Source organism: Bombina bombina, chromosome 7, assembly GCF_027579735.1.
Source record: "Bombina bombina isolate aBomBom1 chromosome 7, aBomBom1.pri, whole genome shotgun sequence".
Lineage (NCBI taxonomy): Eukaryota > Metazoa > Chordata > Amphibia > Anura > Bombinatoridae > Bombina > Bombina bombina.
In genome coordinates, this window is record NC_069505.1 from 321,489,512 (window position 1) to 321,513,099 (window position 23,588).

Here is a 23,588-nt window from a genome sequence, read left to right on the forward strand (position 1 = left end):
ATCATCTCTTGGCTTCAGGTCACGAGAGTCCAGAGTCCAAAGCTGTGTTTTCATTTCAGTTGATCAAACAAAACTAATCTGATTGGATTATCACACAAGACCCATCTTCTTATAACCAGATTAACTGGTTTGTAAGATTATAGCTGCAGAGTTGTCAGTAATATTGTAACGTATATTCTATTTTTTTTTGTCTTTGCAACAAAATTAAACTTTATTGTTCAACACTAAATTCATGTCAGCTGCAGACTTCAGTGACCGATACTTCTTCACCCTAAAAGAAATAACACAAAAAATGGTCGCAATGCAATGGTTTAATTTTTGTTTAACATGTTTGGTCCAAGTGCTTAAGGGACAAAATTAAATAAATATAAATGGATGTAAAATCTAAATATTTCTGTCATGAATTTGAAAGAGCAACAAATGTATTAAATATTTAATATTAAATATTGCTTGAAAAAAGTAAAATTATAGGTGCGTAAAATAATATTTAAAGTAACAGGAAATGATTGTGCAAAAGGATGAATTACTCTGGATCAGTGGTGCATTGTGGGGGTTGAACACATAGTTATGTTCAAACAATAGTGCAATAAGAAAATACCCTTCTGCAATAGAGCATTTTTACCTCTGGTAACCTTACTCACATTCCTCTTGCATCTAAATCCACTACCCCTTTTCACTTGTGCGAGAACTCTCGCAATGTTTGCAACAAGCTTACTTCTATACATGACCTCTTTATCTCCCATTCCCTCAACCTTCTGGCTCTAACAGAACCCTGGTTCTCTCTACTAGACACAGCATCCACTGCTGCTCTGTCACATGGGGGTCTCCACTTCAGCCACACTCCTAGGTCTGGTAATAGACAAGGAGGTTGTGTAGGTATTTTACTTTCTTCTCGCTGCACCTTTCATCCCATCTCTTCCTTCATCATGTGGGTTTCCTCATTTGAAACCCACATGATTTGCTTGTTCTCTCCCATCTCTATATGAGTTGCAGTCATATACCGACCCCCTGGCTCCTAAACTCAATTTCTAGATCACTTGGCTGCCTGGCTACCTTATTACCTTTCCTCAGACACCCCTTCCCTCATTCTTGGCGACTTCAACATCCCTCTTGACAATCCGCCGCAATAGTGCAATATCAGTAATGTTAATACTTCACGCACAAAATCAATTGTACTTACTAGAAGCAGGGCGCTTGAGAAGTGCCACAAGAGCACTCTGGACTATTAATAGCTGTCCAGATAGCTATCCTCTCGATGTACTCTGTCTCAATGCAACATATGGAGCATATGGAAGCCCAATATCAGGATGATGTGATACGCAAATGGCAGTGCGTTCCCAACAGAATGCTCGTGTGCCATCCAGCTTTTGGAAGAAGTTTTGCAGCCAAACATCACCCTTCACTTTGGGACATATTTACTTGTCATCACACAAGCTTTTTTCTTGGGACATACTCAGGACTTTATCACCTTCGCATATAGGGATCACGTATGTCATTATACATACACTTATATATAACCTTTGTATTTATTTGATTTTGTCTTTATTTAGACATTTATGTTATTTGTTTTCATTAGCTATATAGTCCTATTATATTAGTTATTAGTTATATATATAACACAGTCCTAAAGCACAGGCACTCAATGGTCTTGAATAAAAAATCCAGTTTATTAAAGGGACAGTCTAGGCTAAAATAAACTTTCATGATTCAGACAGAGAATGTAATTTTAAACAATTTTCCAATTTACTTTTATCACCAATTTTGCTTTGTTCTCTTGGTATTCTTAGTTGAAAGCTTAACCTAGGAGGTTCATATGCTAATTTCTTAGACCTTGAAGCCCACCTCTTTCAGGTTGCATTTTAACAGTTTTTCACCACTAGAGGGTGTTAGTTCACATATTTCATATAGATAACACTGTGCTCGTGCACGTGAAGTTATCTGGGAGCAGGCACTGATTGGCTAGACTGCAAGTCTGTCAAAAGAACTGAAAAAAGGGGCAGTTTGCAGAGGCTTGGATACAAGATAATCACAGAGGTTAAAAGTATATTATTATAACTGTGTTGGTTATGCAAAACTGGGAAATGGGTAATAAAGGGATTATCTATCTTTTAAAACAATAAAAATTCTGGTGTAGACTGTCCCTTTAAGTCAAAGTTAAAATGACATAACGTTTCAGCACATTGCTGTGCCTTTGTCAAATGTCAACATACAACAATCTAACAAGCAAACCTAAAAACAAATAATTATTTGATCGCATTTGGCGGTGAAATGGTGGCATGAAATATACCAAAATGGGCCTAGATCAATACTTTGGGTTGTCTACTTAAAAAAAAATATAGTTTTGATAGGTAAATATAAAAAATGGCTCTATTTCTGTCTATGTACAGTATGTATACATATGTGATTATGTGTTTATATGAGTATATATGTCTGTAAATACATATAAAATGTGCCCCCTCATAAGCCAACATATATATGTGCTGGTGGGAACAGTCCCAGATCTTTAAAGACTTGAACAAATTCAGGTCTACGATTTTAATATAATGTACAGACGGTACACTGACGATCTGATTTTCATCTGGGGAGGAACAGAGAATGAATTGGGAAGTTTTGTACAGTATATTAATAACAATGAACGTTGTCTAAGATTCACATCTGAATCACATCAAGAGGAAATACCTTATTTGGACATTTTATTGAGATCTAATATTGAGAAGAATATAGTGGAAAGTACATTATATAGGAAACCCATCTCCAGAAATGCTTTATTGCATGCTACAAGCAAACATTCTCAACACGTTTCTAAGGCAATTGCCAAGGGGCAATTTATTAGAATCAAGAGAAATTGTTCTTTAGAGCAGGATTTTAAAGCAAAATTAGTGAGAATGGAGAAGCATTTAAAACAAACGGGTTGTTGAAAAATTTAATAAAAACAGCAAAAGATGGAAAGACAAGCACTAAAAAATGATATTGATAAATCTAAAACAGATCAGAGACATAGATCTGGCAACTTTTGTAACTACTTACACTGCAGAATACCATCACATCTGTGATATAACTAAAGGGACAGTCTACTCCAAAATTTGTACTGTTAAAAAGATAGATAATCCCTTTATTACCCATTCCCCAGTTTTGCATAACCAACACTGTTATAGTAATACACTTTTTACTGTGATGATTACCTTGTTTCTAAGCCCCTGCAGACTGCACCCTTATTTTAGATCTTTTGACAGCCAATCAGATCTGACTCATAAATAACTCCACAGGAGTAAGCACAATGTTATCTATTCGACATACATGAATTAGTAGTGACTAACTGTCAAAAACTGTCAAAAGGTAAGATAAGAGGCAGCTCAAATGCTTAGACATTAGCATAGCCTGCCTAGGTTTTGCTTTCCACAAAGAATACCAAGAGAGCAAAGCAAATTTGATGATAAAAGTAAATTGGAAAGTTGTTTAAAACTGCATGCACTATTAGAATCATGAAAGGGAATGACAATAGGAAATAGAGTTTCACCTACAGTCTTTAAAGGGGCATGAAAACTAAAATTTTTCTTTCATGATTCAGATAGAGAATATAATTTTAAACAATTTTCTAAGGTACTTCTATTATATAATTTGCTTCCTTCTCTTGTTATCCTTTGCTGAAAGGTTTATCTTGGCAAGCTCAGGAGCAGCAGAGAACCTAGGCTCTAGCTGTTGATTGGTTGCTGAATATATATATTGATTGTGATTGGCTCACCCATGAGTTCAGTTAGAAACCATTAGTACATTGCTGCTTCTTCAACAAATGATACCAACAAAATGAAACAAATTAGATAGAATAGAAGTAAATTAGAAAGTTGTTTAAAATTCATGAGAGAAAAAATGTGGGTTTCATGTCCCTTTAAGAAGGAGAGAACCACAGGTTCATGGTTACCTAGTAATGGAACGCATAAATGTTCTTTCAGAGATCGCAAAGCCTGCAAATATGTGAAAACTGGTTAAAAAACAAATCCTGTCTAAACTGTAGAACAAAATTTGTAGTGTACTTAATTTCAAACAGTGCCACCTACAGTATGTAGGTTAAACTACAAGAGACGCTAGAATTCAAATCAGAGAACACCTCTCCAACATTACAGCAAATAAACAAAAATAAAGATAAAGATAAAAATAATAGTGCCCCTTTTACTAAACATTTTATTCTACATCATGATAAAAGAGTTGATACATTCACATGGAATGTAATTGAAAAAACTTCTGGAGACCAAAGAGGTGGTGAAGTAAAAAAGATATTTTGGATGTTCAAGTTAAAAACTAGGATACTAAATGGTCTGAACTCTAGGGGCCCGATCCGATAAAAATCGTCGCCCGCAAAAGCCGGCGACGCCAATATTTGCGCTGGTTTGGTATCCTATATACGGCGTAACTTAGAAGTTATGCGCGTATATTTCTGCCGTCGCCCGTAGTTTTTTGGGCCATAGGCAGGTATACCAAACCAGCGCAGTTTGGTATCCAATATACAGCGTAAGGACTTACGTGGCGAAAATGGAGAAATCTTACTCCATTTTCACCTCGCCACAAAAAGCAGCCGTAAGAAGCCTTACGCTGACTATTGGAGACCCGTAACTCCCTAAACTACCTTCTAAATAAACCTAACACCTAACGCATGCGCAATGTCTATCTAGCTGTCAACCGCGATCTGCTAAATAAAACCTAACACCTAACGCATGCGCAATGTCTATCTACCTGTCAACCGCGATCCCCCGCCGCAATCCCTAATAAATAGGCTGACCATATATGTCAGGGCTGTTTTCAGGGCTGTTTAAAGAAATGATTTGTATAAGAACCCTGACATATGTATTTTTCATATGTGTTCCTTCTTAAAGCGGCAATATGGTCAGCCTACTAATAAAGTTATTAACCCCTAAACCGCCGCTCCCGGACCCCGCCGCCATCTACATAAACTAACCCTCTACTGTGAGCCCCTAAAACCGCCACCATCTAACTGATCTATCCCCTAATGTGAACCCCTTACACCGCCGCCATCTACCTTATCTATCCCCTAATCTGACCCCTTACACCGCCGCCACCTATATAAAAATGATTAACCCCTAATCTAATCCCCCTATACCGCCGCCAGCTATATTAATATTATTAACCCCTAATCTAATCCCCCTAAAGTAATAAACTCTATTACCAGCCCTTAAAAGGGCCTTTTGCGGGGCTTTGCCCCAAAGTAAACAGCTCTTTTGCCCTATAACCTGCCCTCCCTACACCGCCGCCACCTATATTAATAGTATTAACCCCTAATGTAAGCCCCTTACACCGCCGCCATCTATATTAAAATTATTAACCCCTAATTTAATCTACCTACCCCGCCGCCAGCTATATTATCTATATTAACCCTAAGTATATTATAGTTAATATAGTTATTACATTATATATATTAACTATATTAACCCTAATAATATTAGGGTTAATATAGTTAATATAGTTACTATAGTATTTATATTAACTATATTAACTCTATCTAACCCTAACACCCCTAACTAAATTCTTATTAAATAAATCTAATTCATATTATAAACTAAAATATTCCTATTTAAATCTAAATACTTACCTATAAAATAAACCCTAAGATAGCTACAATATAATTAATAATTACATTTTAGCTATGTTAGGGTTTATATTTATTTTACAGGTAAATTGTTAATTATTTTAACTAGGTATAATAGCTATTAAATAGTTATTAACTATTTAATAGCTTCCAAGTTAAAATAATTACCCAATTACCTGTAAAATAAATCCTAACCTAAGTTACAAATACACCTACACTATCAATAAATTAAATAAACTACAAATATCTAAACTAAAATACAATTAAATACACTAAACTAAATTACAAAAACAAACAAACACTAAATTACAAAAAATAAAAAAAAAGATTACAAGATTTTTAAGCTAATTACACCTATTCTAAGCCCCCTAATAAAATAATAAACCCCCAAAATAAAAAAATGCCCTACCCTATTCTAAATTAAACAAGTTCAAAGCTCTTTTACCTTACCAGCCCTTAAAAGGGCCTTTTGCGGGGCATGCCCCAAAGAAAACTGCTCTTTTGCCTGAAAAAAAAAACACAATACCACCCCCCAACATTACAACCCACCACCCATATACCCCTAATCTAAACCCACCCAAACCCCCCTTAAATAAACCTAACACTACCCCCCTGAAGATCTCCCTACCTTGTCTTGCCAGCCGGGTCGAACTCCTCATCCGATCCGGGCGATGTCTATCCAAGCGGCAAAGAAGAATTCTTCATCCCGGCGATGTCTTTCTCCAAGCGGCAAAGAAGAAGTCTTCATCCCGGCGATGTCTTTCTCCAAGCGGCAAAGAAGAAGTCTTCATCCCGGCGATGTCTTTCTCCAAGCGGCAGCAAAGTCTTCTTCCATCCGGCAGCATCTTCCATCAAGCGGCATCTTCTTGGTTCAGCCAATCGAATTGAACTTGAATCTGATTGGCTGATTCAATCAGCCAATCAGATTTTTCTACCTTAATTCCGATTGGCTGATAGAATCCTATCAGCCAATCGGAATTCGATGGACGCCATCTTGGATGACGTCATTTAAAGGTACCTCATTCGTCTTTCAGTCGTCGGCCGGGATGGATGCTCCGCGTCGGCGGAGCGAAGAAAGAAGATTGAAGATACCGCTTGATGGAAGATGCTGCCGGATGGAAGAAGACTTTGCTGCCGCTTGGAGAAAGACATCACCGGGAAGAAGACTTCTTCTTTGCCGCTTGGAGAAAGACATCGTCGGGATGAAGAATTCTTCTTTTATTTTTTGTAATTTAGTGTTTGTTTTTTTTTGTAATTTAGTTTAGTTTATTTAATTGTATTTTTAGATAGATATTTGTAGTTTATTTAATTTATTGATAGTGTAGGTGTATTTGTAACTTAGGTTAGGATTTATTTTACAGGTAATTGGGTAATTATTTTAACTAGGTAGCTATTAAATAGTTAATAACTATTTAATAGCTATTATACCTAGTTAAAATAATTAATTTACCTGTAAAATAAATATAAACCCTAACATAGCTACAATGTAATTATTAATTATATTGTAGCTATCTTAGGCCTAGATTTGGAGTTTGGCGTTAGCCGTGAAAACCAGCGTTAGAGGCTCCTAACGCTGGTTTTAGGCTAACTCCGGTATTTGGAGTCACTCAAAATAGGGTCTAACGCTCACTTTTCAGCCGCGACTTTTCCATACCGCAGATCCCCTTACGTCAATTGCGTATCCTATCTTTTCAATGGGATCTTTCTAACTCCGGTATTTAGAGTCGTTTCTGGAGTGAGCGTTAGACATCTAACGACAAAACTCCAGCCACAGGAAAAAAGTCAGTAGTTAAGAGCTTTTTGGGCTAACGCCGGTTCATAAAGCTCTTAACTACTGTACTCTAAAGTACACTAACACCCATAAACTACCTATGTACCCCTAAACTGAGGCCCCCCCACATCGCCGCCACTCGATTAAATTTTTTTAACCCCTAATCTGCCGACCGCCACCTACGTTATACTTATGTACCCCTAATCTGCTGCCCCTAACACCGCCGACCCCTGTATTATATTTATTAACCCCTAATCTGCCCCCCACAACGTCGCCGCCAACTACCTACAATAATTAACCCCTAATCTGCCGACCCCAAAGCGCCGCCACCTACATTATAGCTATGTACCCCTAATCTGCTGCCCCTAACACCGCCGACCCCTATATTATATTTATTAACCCCTAATCTGCCCCCCACAACGTCGCCTCCACCTGCCTACACTTATTAACCCCTAATCTGCCGAGCGGACCGCACCGCTACTATTATAAAGTTATTAACCCCTAATCCGCCTCACTAACCCTATAATAAATATATTAACCCCTAATCTGCCCTCCCTAACATCGCCAACACCTAACTTCAATTATTAACCCCTAATCTGCCGACCGGAGCTCACCGCTATTCTAATAAATGTATTAACCCCTAAAGCTAAGTCTAACCCTAACACTAACACCCCCCTAAATTAAATATAATTTTAATCTAACGAAATTAATTAACTCTTATTAAATAACTTATTCCTATTTAAAGCTAAATACTTACCTGTAAAATAAACCCTAATATAGCTACAATATAACGAATAATTACATTGTAGCTATTTTAGGATTAATATTTATTTTACAGGCAACTTTGTAATTATTTTAACCAGGTACAATAGCTATTTAATAGTTAAGAACTATTTAATAGCTAAAATAGTTAAAATAATTACAAATTTACCTGTAAAATAAATCCTAACCTAAGTTACAATTAAACCTAACACTATACTATCATTAAATTAATTAAATAAAATACCTACAATTACCTACAATTAAACCTAACACTACAATATCAATAAATAAATTAAATACAATTCCTACAAATAAGTACAATGAAATAAACTATCTAAAGTACAAAAAATAAAAAAGAACTGTTACAAAAAATAAAAAAATATTTACAAACATAAGAAAAATATTACAACAATTTTAAACTAATTACACCTACTCTAAGCCCCCTAATAAAATAACAAAGACCCCCAAAATAACAAAATGCCCTACCCTATTCTAAATGATCGGAACAGCCAATAGAATGCAAGCTCAATCTGATTGGCTGATCGAATCAGCCAATCGGATTGAACTTGATTCTGATTGGCTGATTCCATCAGCCAATCAGAATATTCCTACCTTAATTCCGATTGGCTGATAGAATCCTATCAGCCAATCGGAATTCGAGGGACGCCATCTTGGATGACGTCCCTTAAAGGAACCGTCATTCGGCTAGTAGGCGTCGGGAGAAGAGGATGTTCCGCGTCGGAGGTCTGCAAGATGGATCCGGAAGAAAGAAGATTGAAGATGCCGTTGATAGAAGACTTCATCCGGATCATGGACCTCTTCAGCTCCCGCTTGGATGAAGACTTCATCCGGATCATGGACCTCTTCAGCCCCCCGCTTGGGCTTGGATCAGGACATCGGAGGAGCTCTTCAGGACGGATCGGTGAACCTGGTAGGGTGAAGACAAGGTAGGAAGATCTTCAGAGGCTTAGTGTTAGGTTTATTTAAGGGGGGTTTGGGTTAGATTAGGGGTATGTGGGTGGTGGGTTGTAATGTTGTGGGGGGGTATTGTATGTTTTTTTTTACAGGCAAAAGAGCTGAACTTCTTGGGGCATGCCCCGCAAAGGGCCCTGTTCAGGGCCGGTAAGGTAAAAGAGCTTTGAAATGTAGTAATTTAGAATAGGGTAGGGCATTTTGTTATTTTGGGGGTCTTTGTTATTTTATTAGGGGGCTTAGAGTAGGTGTAATTAGTTTAAAATTGTTGTAATATTTTTCTTATGTTTGTAAATATTTTTTTATTTTTTGTAACTTAGTTCTTTTTTATTTTTTGTACTTTAGATAGTTTATTTCATTGTAGTTATTTGTAGGAATTGTATTTATTGATAGTGTAGTGTTAGGTTTAATTGTAGGTAATTGTAGGTATTTTATTTAATTAATTTAATGATAGTATAGTGTTAGGTTTAATTGTAACTTAGGTTACGATCTATTTTACAGGTAATTTTGTTATTATTTTAACTAGGTAACTATTAAATAGTTATTAACTATTTAATAGCTATTGTACCTGGTTAAAATAATTACAAAGTTGCCTGTAAAATAAATATTAATCCTAAAATAGCTACAATGTAATTATAATTTATATTGTAGCTATATTAGGATTTATTTTACAGGTAAGTATTTATCTTTAAATAGGAATAATTTATTTAATAAGAGTTAATTAATTTCGTTAGATTAAAATTATATTTAATGTAGGGGGGTGTTAGTGTTAGGGTTAGACTTAGCTTTAGGGGTTAATACATTTATTATAGTAGCGGTGAGCTCCGGTCGGCAGATTAGGGGTTAATGTTTGAAGTTAGGTGTCGGCGATGTTAGGGAGGGCAGATTAGGGGTTAATACTATTTATTATAGGGTTAGTGATGCGGATTAGGGGTTAATAACTTTATTATAGTAGCGCTCAGGTCCGCTCGGCAGATTAGGGGTTAATAAGTGTAAGCAGGTGGAGGCGACGTTGAGGGGGGCAGATTAGGGGTTAATAAATATAATATAGGGGTCGGCGGTGTTAGGGGCAGCAGATTAGGGGTACATAAGGATAATGTAAGTAGCGGCGGTTTACGGAGCGGCAGATTAGGGGTTAAAAATAATATGCAGGGGTCAGCGATAGCGGGGGAGGCAGATTAGGGGTTAATAAGTGTAAGGCTAGGGGTGTTTAGACTCGGGGTACATGTTAGGGTGTTAGGTGCAGACGTAGGAAGTGTTTCCCCATAGCAAACAATGGGGCTGCGTTAGGAGCTGAACGCGGCTTATTTGCAGGTGTTAGGTTTTTTTTTCAGCTCAAACAGCCCCATTGTTTTCTATGGGGGAATCGTGCATGAGCACGTTTTTGAGGCTGGCCGCTTGTGTAAGCAACTCTGGTATCGAGAGTTGAAGCTGCGTTAAAAATGCTCTACGCTCCTTTTTTGGAGCCTAACGCAGCCTTTTTGTGGACTCTCAATACCAGAGTTATTTTTATGGTGCGGCCAGAAAAAAGCCGGCGTTAGCTACGCGGGTCCTTACCGACAAAACTCCAAATCTAGGCCTTAGGGTTTATTTTATAGGTAAGTATTTAGATTTAAATAGGAATATTTTAATTAATAATATTAATATTAGATTTATTTTAATAAGAGTTTAGTTAGGGATGTTAGAGTTAGATAGGGTTATTATACTTAATATATATATAATATAATAACGATATTAACTATATTAACCCTAATATAATTAGGGTTAATATAGTTAATATATCTGGCGGCGGTGTAGGGGGATTAGATTAGGGGTTAATGTATTTAATATAGCTGGCGGCGGTGTAGGGGGATTAGATTAGGGGTTAATACATTTATTATAGCTGGCGGCGGTGTAGGGGGATTAGATTAGGGGTTAATGTATTTAATATAGCTGGCGGCGGTGTAGGGGGATTAGATTAGGGGTTAATACATTTATTATAGCTGGCGGCGGTGTAGGGGGATTTAGATTAGATGCAAAAGAGCTGATTACTTTGTGACAAAGCCCCGCCAAAAGCCCTTTTAAGGGCTGGTAAAAGAGCAGTTTTCTTTGGGGCATGCCCTGCAAAAATCCCTTTTAAGGGCTGGCAAAAGCGCTGTTTACTTTGGGGTAATGCCACGCAAAAAGCCCTTTTCAGGGCTATTTGTAGGGTTAGACTTAGGTTTAGTGGTAGGGATAGTTTAGTATTTTAGGGGTTAAATAATTTAATATACATGGCGGCGGGGTAGGGGGATTAGATTAGGGGTTAATAATTTTAAAATAGATGGCGGCGGGGTAGGGGCTCACTTTAGGGGGTAGGTAAGATAGATGGCGGCGGGGTAGACCAGTCTAACGCGTTTCACCTTTCTATGCCGTAGACTGATATACTTCCCTTCACAGGTTTATATACACATAGTTTGCAATCAACATAAATTAACCCTTCAGAAGCTAATCTAAGTCTACATTTTAGACCCTCACTAAATACGGATGTCACTACTCACTTTTTTTATTAAAGGACCACTCAATGCAGTAGAATTGCATAATCAAAAAGTACATAATAAAAAGAGAATGATTTAGCACCTACTCTGAATTTTAAATAAGTATATTTTTTTTCTGACAAATCTATTTTTCTCCCATTTTCCAGTCCCCGTATCATGCGACAGACATTAGCCAATCACAGACTAATATACGTATACCATGTGAGCTTGTGCACATGGTCAGTAGGATCTTGTTCCCCCAGAAAGTGTGTATATAACAAGATTGTGCAACTTTTGATAACTGAAATAAATTGGAAAGTGTCTTAAAACTGCCTGCTCTTTCTGAATCATAACATTTAATTTGACTTGAGTGTCCCTTTAATCTTCTTATAATTATATAAATTGGAAACATGTTTGTAACAAAATATGAACCCCAATAACTGATATTTTGGTTTATTTTGATTCATTCTAAATATACTAATGTGTCTTAAAGTTCCAATGGACACATTTGAAATAATTAAAGATCTCCAACTCGTTCTGAGAAAAATTGCACTAAAAAGACTCTACAGAGATAAACCAGACCCCAATGATAAAGAAATTTGGCCAGAGGAAAGCGAAACCTTGAAAACTCTAGAATAACTGTTCAAAGAAAATTAACCTCCTAAAGAGACACATTGGAGAGATAGAATTAAAAACAAATCCAAATTCATGCAAAAGATAAATAATTGCTAATATTGTGTCCATAATACTGAGGTACCTTTAATTAATTTTGAGTTAAGGTTAATTTATAGAAGTATTTCATCCATTCATGGGATAATAGACAATATCTATTGAATAGTAATTAATCTAAATATCTCCATTACCTGCTTAATATTTCAAAGTTGTGTTGATCAATTGATAGATATAACTGGTCATAGGTGATATTCAGTTACTACATACATATAATCAATGTGTATATAGAGATTAACTGATCAGAATTTAGGAATATTTTATATTGAGATTAAATATTAATTTTTAATAATAATATTGTTGTCAAATTTATAGATATCGCAATAGTGTTTATTTTGGGGTACACTACAGAGATTTAACATCTTACTGGAGTGTATTGACCAAATCCTTCTATTTTAATTGTAGATATCTCTGACAATAGTTTTATACTGCTATTAATTATTAATAGCAGTATAAAACTATATTAATATTAATAATTAATAATATGTAACACGTTGGTGGCAATTGCTGCTGATAAATACACCAATGTTACTGGAGGACATTCCTGAGACATATCAACAGACTATTGATCAGTATTACCTATAAATGCACGCAATATTTTCTAGACACACTCTGTCAAGTGACTCTTGAGTGCTATACGTGTATTCTGTAGCACGGGGTTCTTCACCCTCTAATTTTTTTAAAATTTTAATTAAATACACAGCACCAATTTTCTCAATGTCGCAATCTTCAGTACATAGAAAAAAGTTATAAATTAGAGTTATAAAGAGTCTCTACACACCACAGTTAGTGACATTGGTTCTCTCTTTTTTGCAATGTGTTCTTTATAAGACTTAAAAATACCTAGTTACTTATATTTCTAGCCTGTGCTTTGCTAAATCGGTCTGATAAAAGACACTGTTTATTTATATATAATTAGTACTGTGTTAACCAATTAAAGGGACACTATACATCACTATCTATTTCTCATGATCACCTTAATTGTATTGGTTAAGAAAAATATTTAAGAAAGGGGTTTGCAAAGAAAATATTTACTACATTTCCATTTTCCTATTTTGTTTTCATTTTAAGTTAGCTTTTTATTCTAACTTAACTGACCTATTTTCTTTTATTGTAGCACTAGACTTAGAACAAATGTACACACAGTGATTAATTAGATCATACCTAGGGGCGCGATCCGATATACGGCGTAGTTTGCGGCGCAAGCGAGGGAACCCGCGTCGCCCGCAGTTTCAGCTCGCAACTCGAGCTATCCAATATGCGGCGCCATCAGTTGCTAAAGTGGCGTAAGTCTGACAAAGTAGCGATGTCCAGAAATCTGCGTAAGTACAAATTTCTGGCGTCGCCAGTGACTTGCGCCACGTTAGAAACTGCCGGCACCTACAAAACCTTACTAAAGTATGAAATCACCCGCACTGTCTAACCCTTTATCCGCTATCCCCCCTCACTAGCCTAACAATAAAAAAAGTTATTAACCCCTAAACCGCCGCTCCCGTACCCCGCCGCCAGCTATGTTAAATCTATAACCCCCTAATGTGAGCCCCTACCCCGCCGCCATCTACCTTACCTACCCCCTTCTAAGGTAGCTGGGGGGGGCATTGTGTGACCCCACAGACCATTGTTCCCTGTAACCTACAGATTGTCCATTATTTTTATTGAGAACAGCTGGTAAACTAAAGATAAGATGGGTGTTTGATACCCAGGGTTAACCAACCCTGCACCAATCAACAGTTCGGCACAGAAAGGGTTAACATTTTTCACCTTAACCCTTTTATCATAGTCTAACCACTCCAGGCAAGCCTGTGACTTAGTTCACTGGGTGCAAGGGTTAACAAACACTATCCAGTCTGTTCTAGATCTAGAAAAAAAATGCCCAAAACTCCCCTTTAATGCCATGAACACTAAACTCTCTCTATGCCGCCATCACCTTATTATTAATAAATTGGAAATCCTAAGGAACAAAACAGACTACAGATTAGAAAACCCAAAACACAATTTGGTAAAAATCAATCTGAAAACACAATACTTGTTATTGTCAGTCTCTCTGGGAACGTGATTCAAATATTAGACAAGGCAAAACTTAAAGGAACACTGAACCCAAACTCTTTTCTTTCATGATTCAAAAAGAGCATGTAATTTTAAGTAACTTTCTAATTTACTCCTAATTATCACATTTTCTTCATTCTCTTGGTATCTTTATTTAAAAAGTAAGAATGTAAGTTAAGAAGCCGGCCCATTTATGGTTCACAACCTGGGTTGTGCTTGTCGATTGGTGGCTAAATGCACCCACCAATAAACAAGTGCTGTCCAGGGTCTGAACCAAAAATTAGCTGGCTCCTTAGCTTAGATGCCTTATTTTTCAAATAAAGATAGCAAGAGAACAAAGAAAAAAAAAAAAGAGAGAAAGAGAGAGAAAGAGAGAGAAAGAGAGAGAAAGAGAGAGAAAGAGAGAGAAAGAGAGAGAAAGAAAGAGAGAGAAAGAGAGAGAAAGAAAGAGAGAGAAAGAGAGAGAAAGAGAGAGAAAGAGAGAGAAAGAGAGAGAAAGAGAGAGAAAGAGAAAGAGAGAGAAAGAGAGAGAAAGAGAGAGAAAGAGAGAGAAAGAGAGAGAGAGAGAAAGAGAGAAAGAGAGAGAAAGAGAGAGAAAGAGAGAAAGAGAGAAAGAGAGAGAAAGAGAGAAAGAGAGAAAGAGAGAGAAAGAGAGAAAGAGAGAGAAAGAGAGAGAGAGAGAGAAAGAGAGAGAAAGAGAGAAAGAGAGAAAGAGAGAAAGAGAGAGAGAGAGAGAAAGAGAGAGAAAGAGAGAAAGAGAGAAAGAGAGAAAGAGAGAAAGAGAGAGAAAGAGAGAAAGAGAGAAAGAGAGAGAAAGAGAGAGAAAGAGAGAGAAAGAGAGAAAGAGAGAAAGAGAGAAAGAGAGAGAAAGAGAGAGAAAGAGAGAAAGAGAGAGAAAGAGAGAAAGAGAGAGAAAGAGAGAGAAAGAGAGAAAGAGAGAGAAAGAGAGAGAAAGAGAGAAAGAAAGAGAAAGAGAGAAAGAGAGAAAGAGAGAGAAAGAGAGAAAGAGAGAAAGAGAGAGAGAGAGAGAGAGAGAGAGAGAGAGAGTTAAAAAAACAATTGCACACAGCAAAATGTTTTAAAATAAAATTGAGAAACCTATAACTTTACCAGAACAGCCTCTGCTCCAGGGAGATGGAATGAAGAATGGTCAAATACGCTGTTGCAGACAGGTCAAGTTTCTAACCAGGCCCCTATCAGAGTGGTCAAGGAAAGTAACCACTTATGACAGGTCATAAAAACTCTGAGACCCTGGCTGAAAATTATAGAACAACTCATAACTTTCTGCTATGTATATCCAGTACATATACCCAGATAATCAATCCCCCTGTGACACAATAAGGATTATTTTGACACTAAACATGACATGTTCGTCATATTTTGTCAACCAGGGTCATATATGAGATTACAACATGATACTGTCACTTCTGATTGACCTAAGGTCTGTGCCTTGATGGAGACACTGTTTTCTGTCACTCGGTCATTGCAATCTTTGACTCGCTGTAGTACAAAGACTTAATTAACACCCTGTATCCTGTTGAACCTGGTGCAGATTGTAAAAATCACTGGTTCCATAAGTTTGACTTTTTAGATGGTTCTGGTACAGGGTTGTAAATAGCAGAGAAGGAAAAGCAAAGAAAGGAAGACCCCCCCCCTCCCCCAATATACTACAATCATGAGGTCTTCATGACAGGGTGTATCCCTGGATTACAAAACAATGCAAATTTTGAGAACAAAATGAGTTTTACAAGCTTTTAAAATGTTTCTTTTGTGTGTAGATTTTCTGTAATACAAAGATTAATTTCTGATGGATAAATACAAATTGACATTAATGTCTCTTTTATGTTTCTCTTTGCACAAAGTTTTTTCTATCCTTGTATTAGGAAGCTAAGTAGCAAAAATAATAATCTACTGCCACCTAGTGTTCATTATTGAAAAAAGTGTCAAAAAATATTTAGATGGTATATATAGCTATGTTTGGTCTATTTTAGAAAATAAGATCACATTTAAAAAAAAACTGAGTTAAAATGCAAGTATTTCTTTTATCTTTTTCATTGCAGATTTTCCCAAGTTAAAAGGTTTTTCTGTGTCAAGTTTGGAGGAAAGCATCAACAAATATAAGTCATTTTACATATCAAGGAGAGGAAAAGGGATTCCAGGGACAAGTGTAAGTTGTTTCCGGGCTTGCCAAAATTCTGATTATACTTTTTTATATTATGCACCTCTTAGCATTTGAACTACTTCATATTTTAAAATGATTTAAAAGAATAAGATAGAAATGGGTTTAAAATAGAACAACCTCAAAGAATGGTACAGTTGCCCACTTACATTTATTAATTAATATTTTACTTAAAGGGATTTGAAACCCAAATATTTTCTTTCATGATTTACATAGAACATACAATTTTAAACAACTTTCCAGTTTACTTCTATTATCAAATTTGCTTCATTCTCTTGGTATCATTTGTTGAAGGAGCAGCAATGCACTACTGGTTTCTAACTGAACACATGGAGTGAGCCAATGACAATAGGTGTATATATGCAGCCACCAATCAGCAGCTAGAACCTAGGTTATTTGCTGCTCCTCTGCTTACCTAGATAAACCTTTCAGCAAAGGATAACAAGAGAAGGAAGCAAATTAAATAATATAAATAAATTGAAAAGTTGTTTAAAATTGTATGCTCTATCTGAATCGTGAAATAATTATTTTGCCCTGCATGTCCCTTTAAAATGACATCTTGGCATAAATAAACATAAATTCTGAAATAACGCCTAGATGATAACTCATATACCTCAAAATACCGGTGTGCTTATACTAGCAATAAGTTCTAAACACTCCCATCAATGGAGCTAGGCATATTGTGCCTTTTAAAACCTTCTTACTACACAGTCCAAGCCTTAAAAAGTCTGAAATATGTTCACCAAATACGTATATATTCCAATTGTTATATTGCCAAATGCCCTAACTAGAGGTCAGTATCCAAAATGCAACTCCAAAGGGTGTTAGTCTCACACATAGAAGACTCTGCCTTGTACATTATATCACCTTACAAGCACAGTGGGAGTGATTATACATAGTTTAAAGAGAATTACAGGTAGGATCTGAAGACTCCCCAGGCCACCCAAGTGGGAGTGGTGAAACGCATTAACCAGGCTTTTCAGGGTTAGCGTGTAGCTGATCACTTACCCCTGTAATTCTCCTTTTTAACGTGAGTATAATCACTCCCACTGTGCTTGTGGGGCGATATAGGGAACAAAGCAGAGTCTTCTGTGTGTGAGACAAACACCCTTCAGAGATGCTCTTTGGATACTGACCTAGGGGCCGAATTATCAAGGTCCAAATGGCTCCTAATCCCCCTGTTTCCGCGCAAGCCTTCAGGCTCGCCGGAAACAGCAGTTAAGAAGCAGCAGTCTCAAGACCGCTGCTCCTTAACTGGTCTGCCGCCTCTGAGCAGCGGACAACAATCAACCCTATCAGATACGATCGGGTTGATTGACACCCCCTGCTAGCGGAATCTGCAAGGGGTGGCATTGCACAAGCAGTTCACAAGCGATGTCTGTCGGACATGATCTGCTGAGCGGTTCATGTCGGACAGACATTTAATAAATCGCCCCCCTAGAGTCAAGGCATTTGGCAATATAACAGTTCTAATACATATATGTATTTGGTGAACATATTACTGAACTTTTAAAACTGGAACTTTGTACCAAGGAAGTTTACAAAGGTGCAATTTATCTAGCACCATACATGGGACTGTTTAAAACTTATTGCTAGTTCATACACACTGATATTTTCATGCAGATAGGTTATCCTATGTAGGTTGAGTATTTATGTCTTTGTATGCCAAGGTGTCATTCTGAGCTCAATATAAATTACTAAATATCGGCTAGATTACGAGTTTTGCGTTATGGAGAAAAAGCAGCGTTATCAGGTTAAAATGCTGCTTTTTCACTACCGCTGCTAAAGTCTTGCAGGTTTAGGGGCACCGCACACTTTTTTGGCCATAACGCAAATCAACTTACACAAATTGCGTAAAGTTTTTTTTCAATGGGACTTCCATAGCGCCGATATTACAAGCATTTCCTGGGAGGCCAAAAAGTGAGCGGTGCACCCTATACCGCCAAGATCCATAACGCATTCTAAAATCAGTAGTTATGAGTTTTACACTACAAAGCTGTAGCATAAAACTCTTAACTAAAGTGCTAAAAAGTACACTAACACCCATAAGCTACCTATTAACCCCTAAACCGAGGGCCTCCCGCATCATAAACACTAAAATAAAATTATTAACCCCTAATCTGCCACTCCCGACATCGCCGCCACTATAATAAACATATTAACCCCTAAACCGCCGTACCCCCGCATCGCAAACACTAGTTAAATATTATTAACCCCTAATCTGCCATCCCTAACATCGCAGCCACCTACCTACATTTATTAACCACTAATCTGCTGCCCCCAATGTCGCCGCCACTATACTAAATTTATTAACCCCTAAACCTAAATCTAACCCTAACACCCACTAACTTAAATAGAATTAAAATAAATCTAAAGAAAACCTACTATTAATAACTAAATTATTCCTATTTAAAACTAAATACTTACCTGTAAAATAAACCCTAAGCTAGCTACAATATAACTAATAGTTACATTGTAGCTAGCTTAGGTTTTATTTTTATTTCACAGGCAAGTTTGTATTTATTTTAACTAGGTAGAATAGTTACTAAATAGTTATTAACTATTTACTAACTACCTAGCTAAAATAAATACAAATTTACCTGTAAAATAAAACCTAACCTGCCTTACACTAACACTTAACCTTACCCTACAATTAAATACAATTACCTAAATTAAATACAATTACCTAAATTACAAAAACAAACAAACACTAAATTACACAAAATAAAAAACAAATTACAAGATATTTAAACTAATTACACCTAATCTAATAGCCCTATCAAAATAAAAAAAGCCCCCCCCCAAATAAAAAAACACACTAGCCTAAACTAAACTACCAATAGCCCTTACAAGGGCCTTTTGCGGGGCATTGCCCCAAAGAAATCAGCTCTTTTACCTGTAAAAAAAAAATACAAACAACCCCCAACAGTAAAACCCACAACTCAGACAACCCCCCCCCCAATAAAGCCCTAACTAAAGAAACCTAAGCTCCCCATTACCCTGAAAAGGGCATTTGGATGGGCATTTAACTCTTTTGCAACCCAAACCCTAAGCTAAAAATAAAACCCACCGAATAAACCCTTAAAAAACCTAACACTATCCCCCGAAGATCCACTTACAGTTTTGAAGACCCGACATCCATCCTCAACGAAGCCGGGAGAAGTCCTCAATGAATCGGCAAGAAGTCCTCAACAAAGCTGGGAGAAGTCTTCATCCAAGCCGGCAGAAGTGGTCCTCCAGACGGGCAGAAGTCTTCATCCAGACGGCATCTTCTATCTTCATCCATCTTCAAGCGGGTCCATCTTCAAGACATCCGGCACGGAGCATCCTCTTCTTCTGATGACTCATGACGAATGAAGGTTCCTTTAAGTGACGTCATCCAAGATGGCGTCCCTTGAATTCTGATTGGCTGATAGAATTCTATCAGCCAATCTGAATTAAAGGTGAAAAAATCCTATTGGCTGATGCAATCAGCCAATAGGATTGAGCTTCAATCTTATTGGCTGATCCAATTAGTCAATAGGATTGAGCTTGCATTCTATTGGCTGATCCAATCAGCCAATAGGATTGAGCTTGCATTCTATTGGCTGTTCCAATCAGCCAATAGAATGCAAGCTAAATCAGCCAATAGAATGCAAGCTCAATCCTATTGGCTGATTGGATCAGCCAATAGGATTGAAGCTCAATCCTACTGGCTGATTGCATCAGCCAATAGGATTTTTTCACCTTTAATTCCGATTGGCTGATAGAATTCTATCAGCCAATCAGAATTCAAGGGACGCCATCTAGGATAACGTCACTTAAAGGAACCTTCATTCGTCAGGACTGGAGTCGTCGGAAGAAGAGGATGCTCCGCGCCGGATGTCTTGAAGATGGACCCGCTCCGCACCGGATGGTTGAAGATAGAAGATGCCGTCTGGATGAAGACTTCTGCCTGTCTGGAGGACCACTTCTGCCGGCTTGGATGAAGACTTCTCCTGGCTTTGTTAAGGACTTCTTGCAGCTTCATTGAGGACTTCTCCCGGCTTCGTTGAGGATGGATGTCCGGTCTTCAAAACTGTAAGTGGATCTTCGGGGGTTAGTGTTAGGTTTTTTTAAGGGTTTATTGGGTGGGTTTTATTTTTAGCTTAGGGTTTGGGCTGCAAAAGAGCTAAATGCCCTTTTAAGGGCAATGCCTATCCAAATGCCTTTTTCAGGGCAATGGGTAGCTTAGGTTTTTTTAGTTAGGGTTTTATTTGGGGGGGTTGGTTGGGTGGGTGGTGGGTTGTACTGTTGGGGGTTGTTTGCATTTTTTTTACAGCTAAAAGAGCTGATTTCTTTGGGGCAATGCCCTGCAAAAGGCCCTTTTTAAGGGCTATTGGTAGTTTAGATTAGGTTTTTTTTATTTGGGGGGGGGGGCTTTTTTATTTTGATATGGCTATTAGATTAGGTGTAATTAGTTTAAATATCTTGTAATTTGTTTTTTATTTTGTGTAATTTAGTGTTTGTTTGTTTTTGTAATTTAGGTAATTGTATTTAATTTAGGTAATTGTATTTAATTGTAGGGTAAGGTTAGGTATTAGTGTAAGACAGGTTAGGTTTTATTTTAGAGGTATTTGTATTTAATTTAGGTAGGTAGTTAGTAAATAGTTAATAACTATTTAGTAACTATTCTACCTAGTTAAAATAAATACAAACTTGCCTGTGAAATAAAAATAAAACCTAAGCTAGATACAATGTAACTATTAGTTATATTTTGTCTAACTTAGGGTTTATTTTACAGGTAAGTATTTAGTTTTTAATAGGAATTATTTAGTTATTAATAGTAGGTTTTCTTTAGATTTATTTTAATTATATTTAAGTTAGTGGCTGTTAGGGTTAGACTTAGGTTTAGGGGTTAATACATTTAGTATAGTGGTGGCGACGTTGGGGGCGGCAGATTAGTGGTTAATAAATGTAGGTAGGTGGTGGCGATGTTAGGGGTGGCAGATTAGGGGTTAATAATATTTAACTAGTGTTTGTGAGGCGGGAGTGCGGTGGTTTAGGGGTTAATATGTTTATTATAGGGGCGGCGATGTCCGGAGCGGCAGATTAGGGGTTAATAAGTATAATGTAGGTGTCTGCGATGTCGGGGGCGGCAGATTAGGGGTTAATAAATGTAAGATTAGGGGTGTTTAGACTTGGGGTTCATGTTAGGGTGTTAGGTGTAAACATACATTTTCTTTCCCCATAGGAATCAATGGGGCTGCGTCACAGAGCTTTACGCTGCTTTTTTGCAGGTGTTAGACTTTTTCTCAGCCGGCTCTCCCCATTGATGTCTATAGGGAAATCGTGCACGAGCACGTAAAAACAGCTCACCGCTGCTTTCAGCAGCGCTGGTATTGGAGTGCGGTATGGAGCACAATTTTGCTCTATGCTCACTTCTTGTCTTTTAACGCCGGGTTTATAAAAACCTGTAATACCAGCGCTGTAAGGAAGTGAGCGGTGACAATAACGTGCAAGTTAGCATCGCACCCCTCATAACGCAAAACTCGTAATCTAGCCGTAAGTGTGCAACTGTACCATTATTTCATATGGTTATATTTTAAACCCATTTCCTTTTTAATTTTTTTGAACTTTTTATTTAAATGGTTGTTGGCACCTGAAAACATTAGGATTTACTGTTTTTATTTATATCCACAATATCCCCACTAGAACTAGATTTTTGTACTTTTTAAATTAGTTCCACTTACTCAGGCAGTGAGTGTACAATTTGTCATATTGACTTTTATAATAAAGTTAATCTCCTATCCTTTGTTGAAATTTGTCTCCTTTCATAAGAGTATACCTAGGTAGGCTCAGAAGCGTGCATTTGTTTTTAACAAAATATATCAAGAGAAATGGGTAAATGTAATAATATAAGTAAATATGATTTTCTTTTTCAATTGTACACTCTGCCTGAATGATGAATTGTGAGTTCCACATAACTTTAAATCACTATCCTTCCACAAGGGACATAGATCCTATTTCTGGCTAGGTGGCATGAGTAAGGGCTCATTGCCTATATATTTTATGGTCACTGTATAACTAACAGCTTTTTACAGGTCTCCTATTTAACCTACAATAAATATAACCCTTCCTTTCTTATATCTGCCAGAGAGGAGACATTTCTCTAACTTTCTAAACTTGGAATAAGGAATGCAAGAAATGATCAATTAAAGGGACAGCCTACACTAGAATTTTTATTGTTTTAAAAGATAGATAATCCCTTTATTACCCATTCCCCAGTTTTGTATAACCAACACAGTTATATTAATATACTTTTTACCTCTGTGACTACCTTGTATCTAAGCATCTTATAAGAGACTCTTGATCACATGACATTTTATTTATTATCTACTGACTTGATTTTTAGCCAATTAGTGCTGTGTTGTGATAAATCTTAAGTAACTCTCTGAACATGAGCGCAATGTTATCTATATGGCTCACATGAATTAGCACTCCCCTGTTGTGAAAAGCAAATTATAAAGCATGTGATAAGAGGCAGCCTTCAAGGGCTTAGAAATTAGCATATGAGCCTAACTAGGTTTCGCTATCAACTAAGAATAACAAGAGAACAAAGCACATTTGATGATAAAAGTAAATTGGAAAGTTGTTTAAAATGACATGCCCTATCTGAATACTAAAAGTTTAATTTTGACTAGACTGTCCCTTTTAGGGTTATACTTATGGCAGATAGGTGGCTTATGGTTTGCCCTTGGGTGTATGCACCTTGAGTTTCCTGTTCTCTTTCTTTAGATCTGCATAGCTGGTCACTGAAACAAACCATCATTTATTTATTTAAAGTGTAATCAGTTGAATTGCTTGTGTATTTGTGATATCCATTAATTTACATTGTTTTCCTTTCCAGTGGGAATTCCAGTACGACTGCTTACTTGTTACACCTGGACAAAATGTCAATGTTACAGTTAGAACAGATCCTGAGTTCATGGAGATTAGCAAAACTCACTTTGTTCTAGACCCCAATACAAGTAAGATAAATACTATTTTATTGATATTGTATACAGGCCTAATAAG

General features: G+C 37.0%; 1 protein-coding gene across 1 annotated transcript in view; it reads left to right on the plus strand.

Annotated features, from left to right (window-relative positions):
• IL17RE (interleukin 17 receptor E) overlaps positions 1 to 23,588 on the plus strand; it is a 71,507-nt gene that overhangs the window by 16,959 nt on the left and 30,960 nt on the right. The window contains exons 3-4 of the mRNA XM_053720986.1: positions 16,435 to 16,541; positions 23,422 to 23,542. Coding sequence (XP_053576961.1) covers positions 16,435 to 16,541; positions 23,422 to 23,542 — 228 coding nt within the window. The remainder of the gene's footprint in view (positions 1 to 16,434; positions 16,542 to 23,421; positions 23,543 to 23,588) is intronic.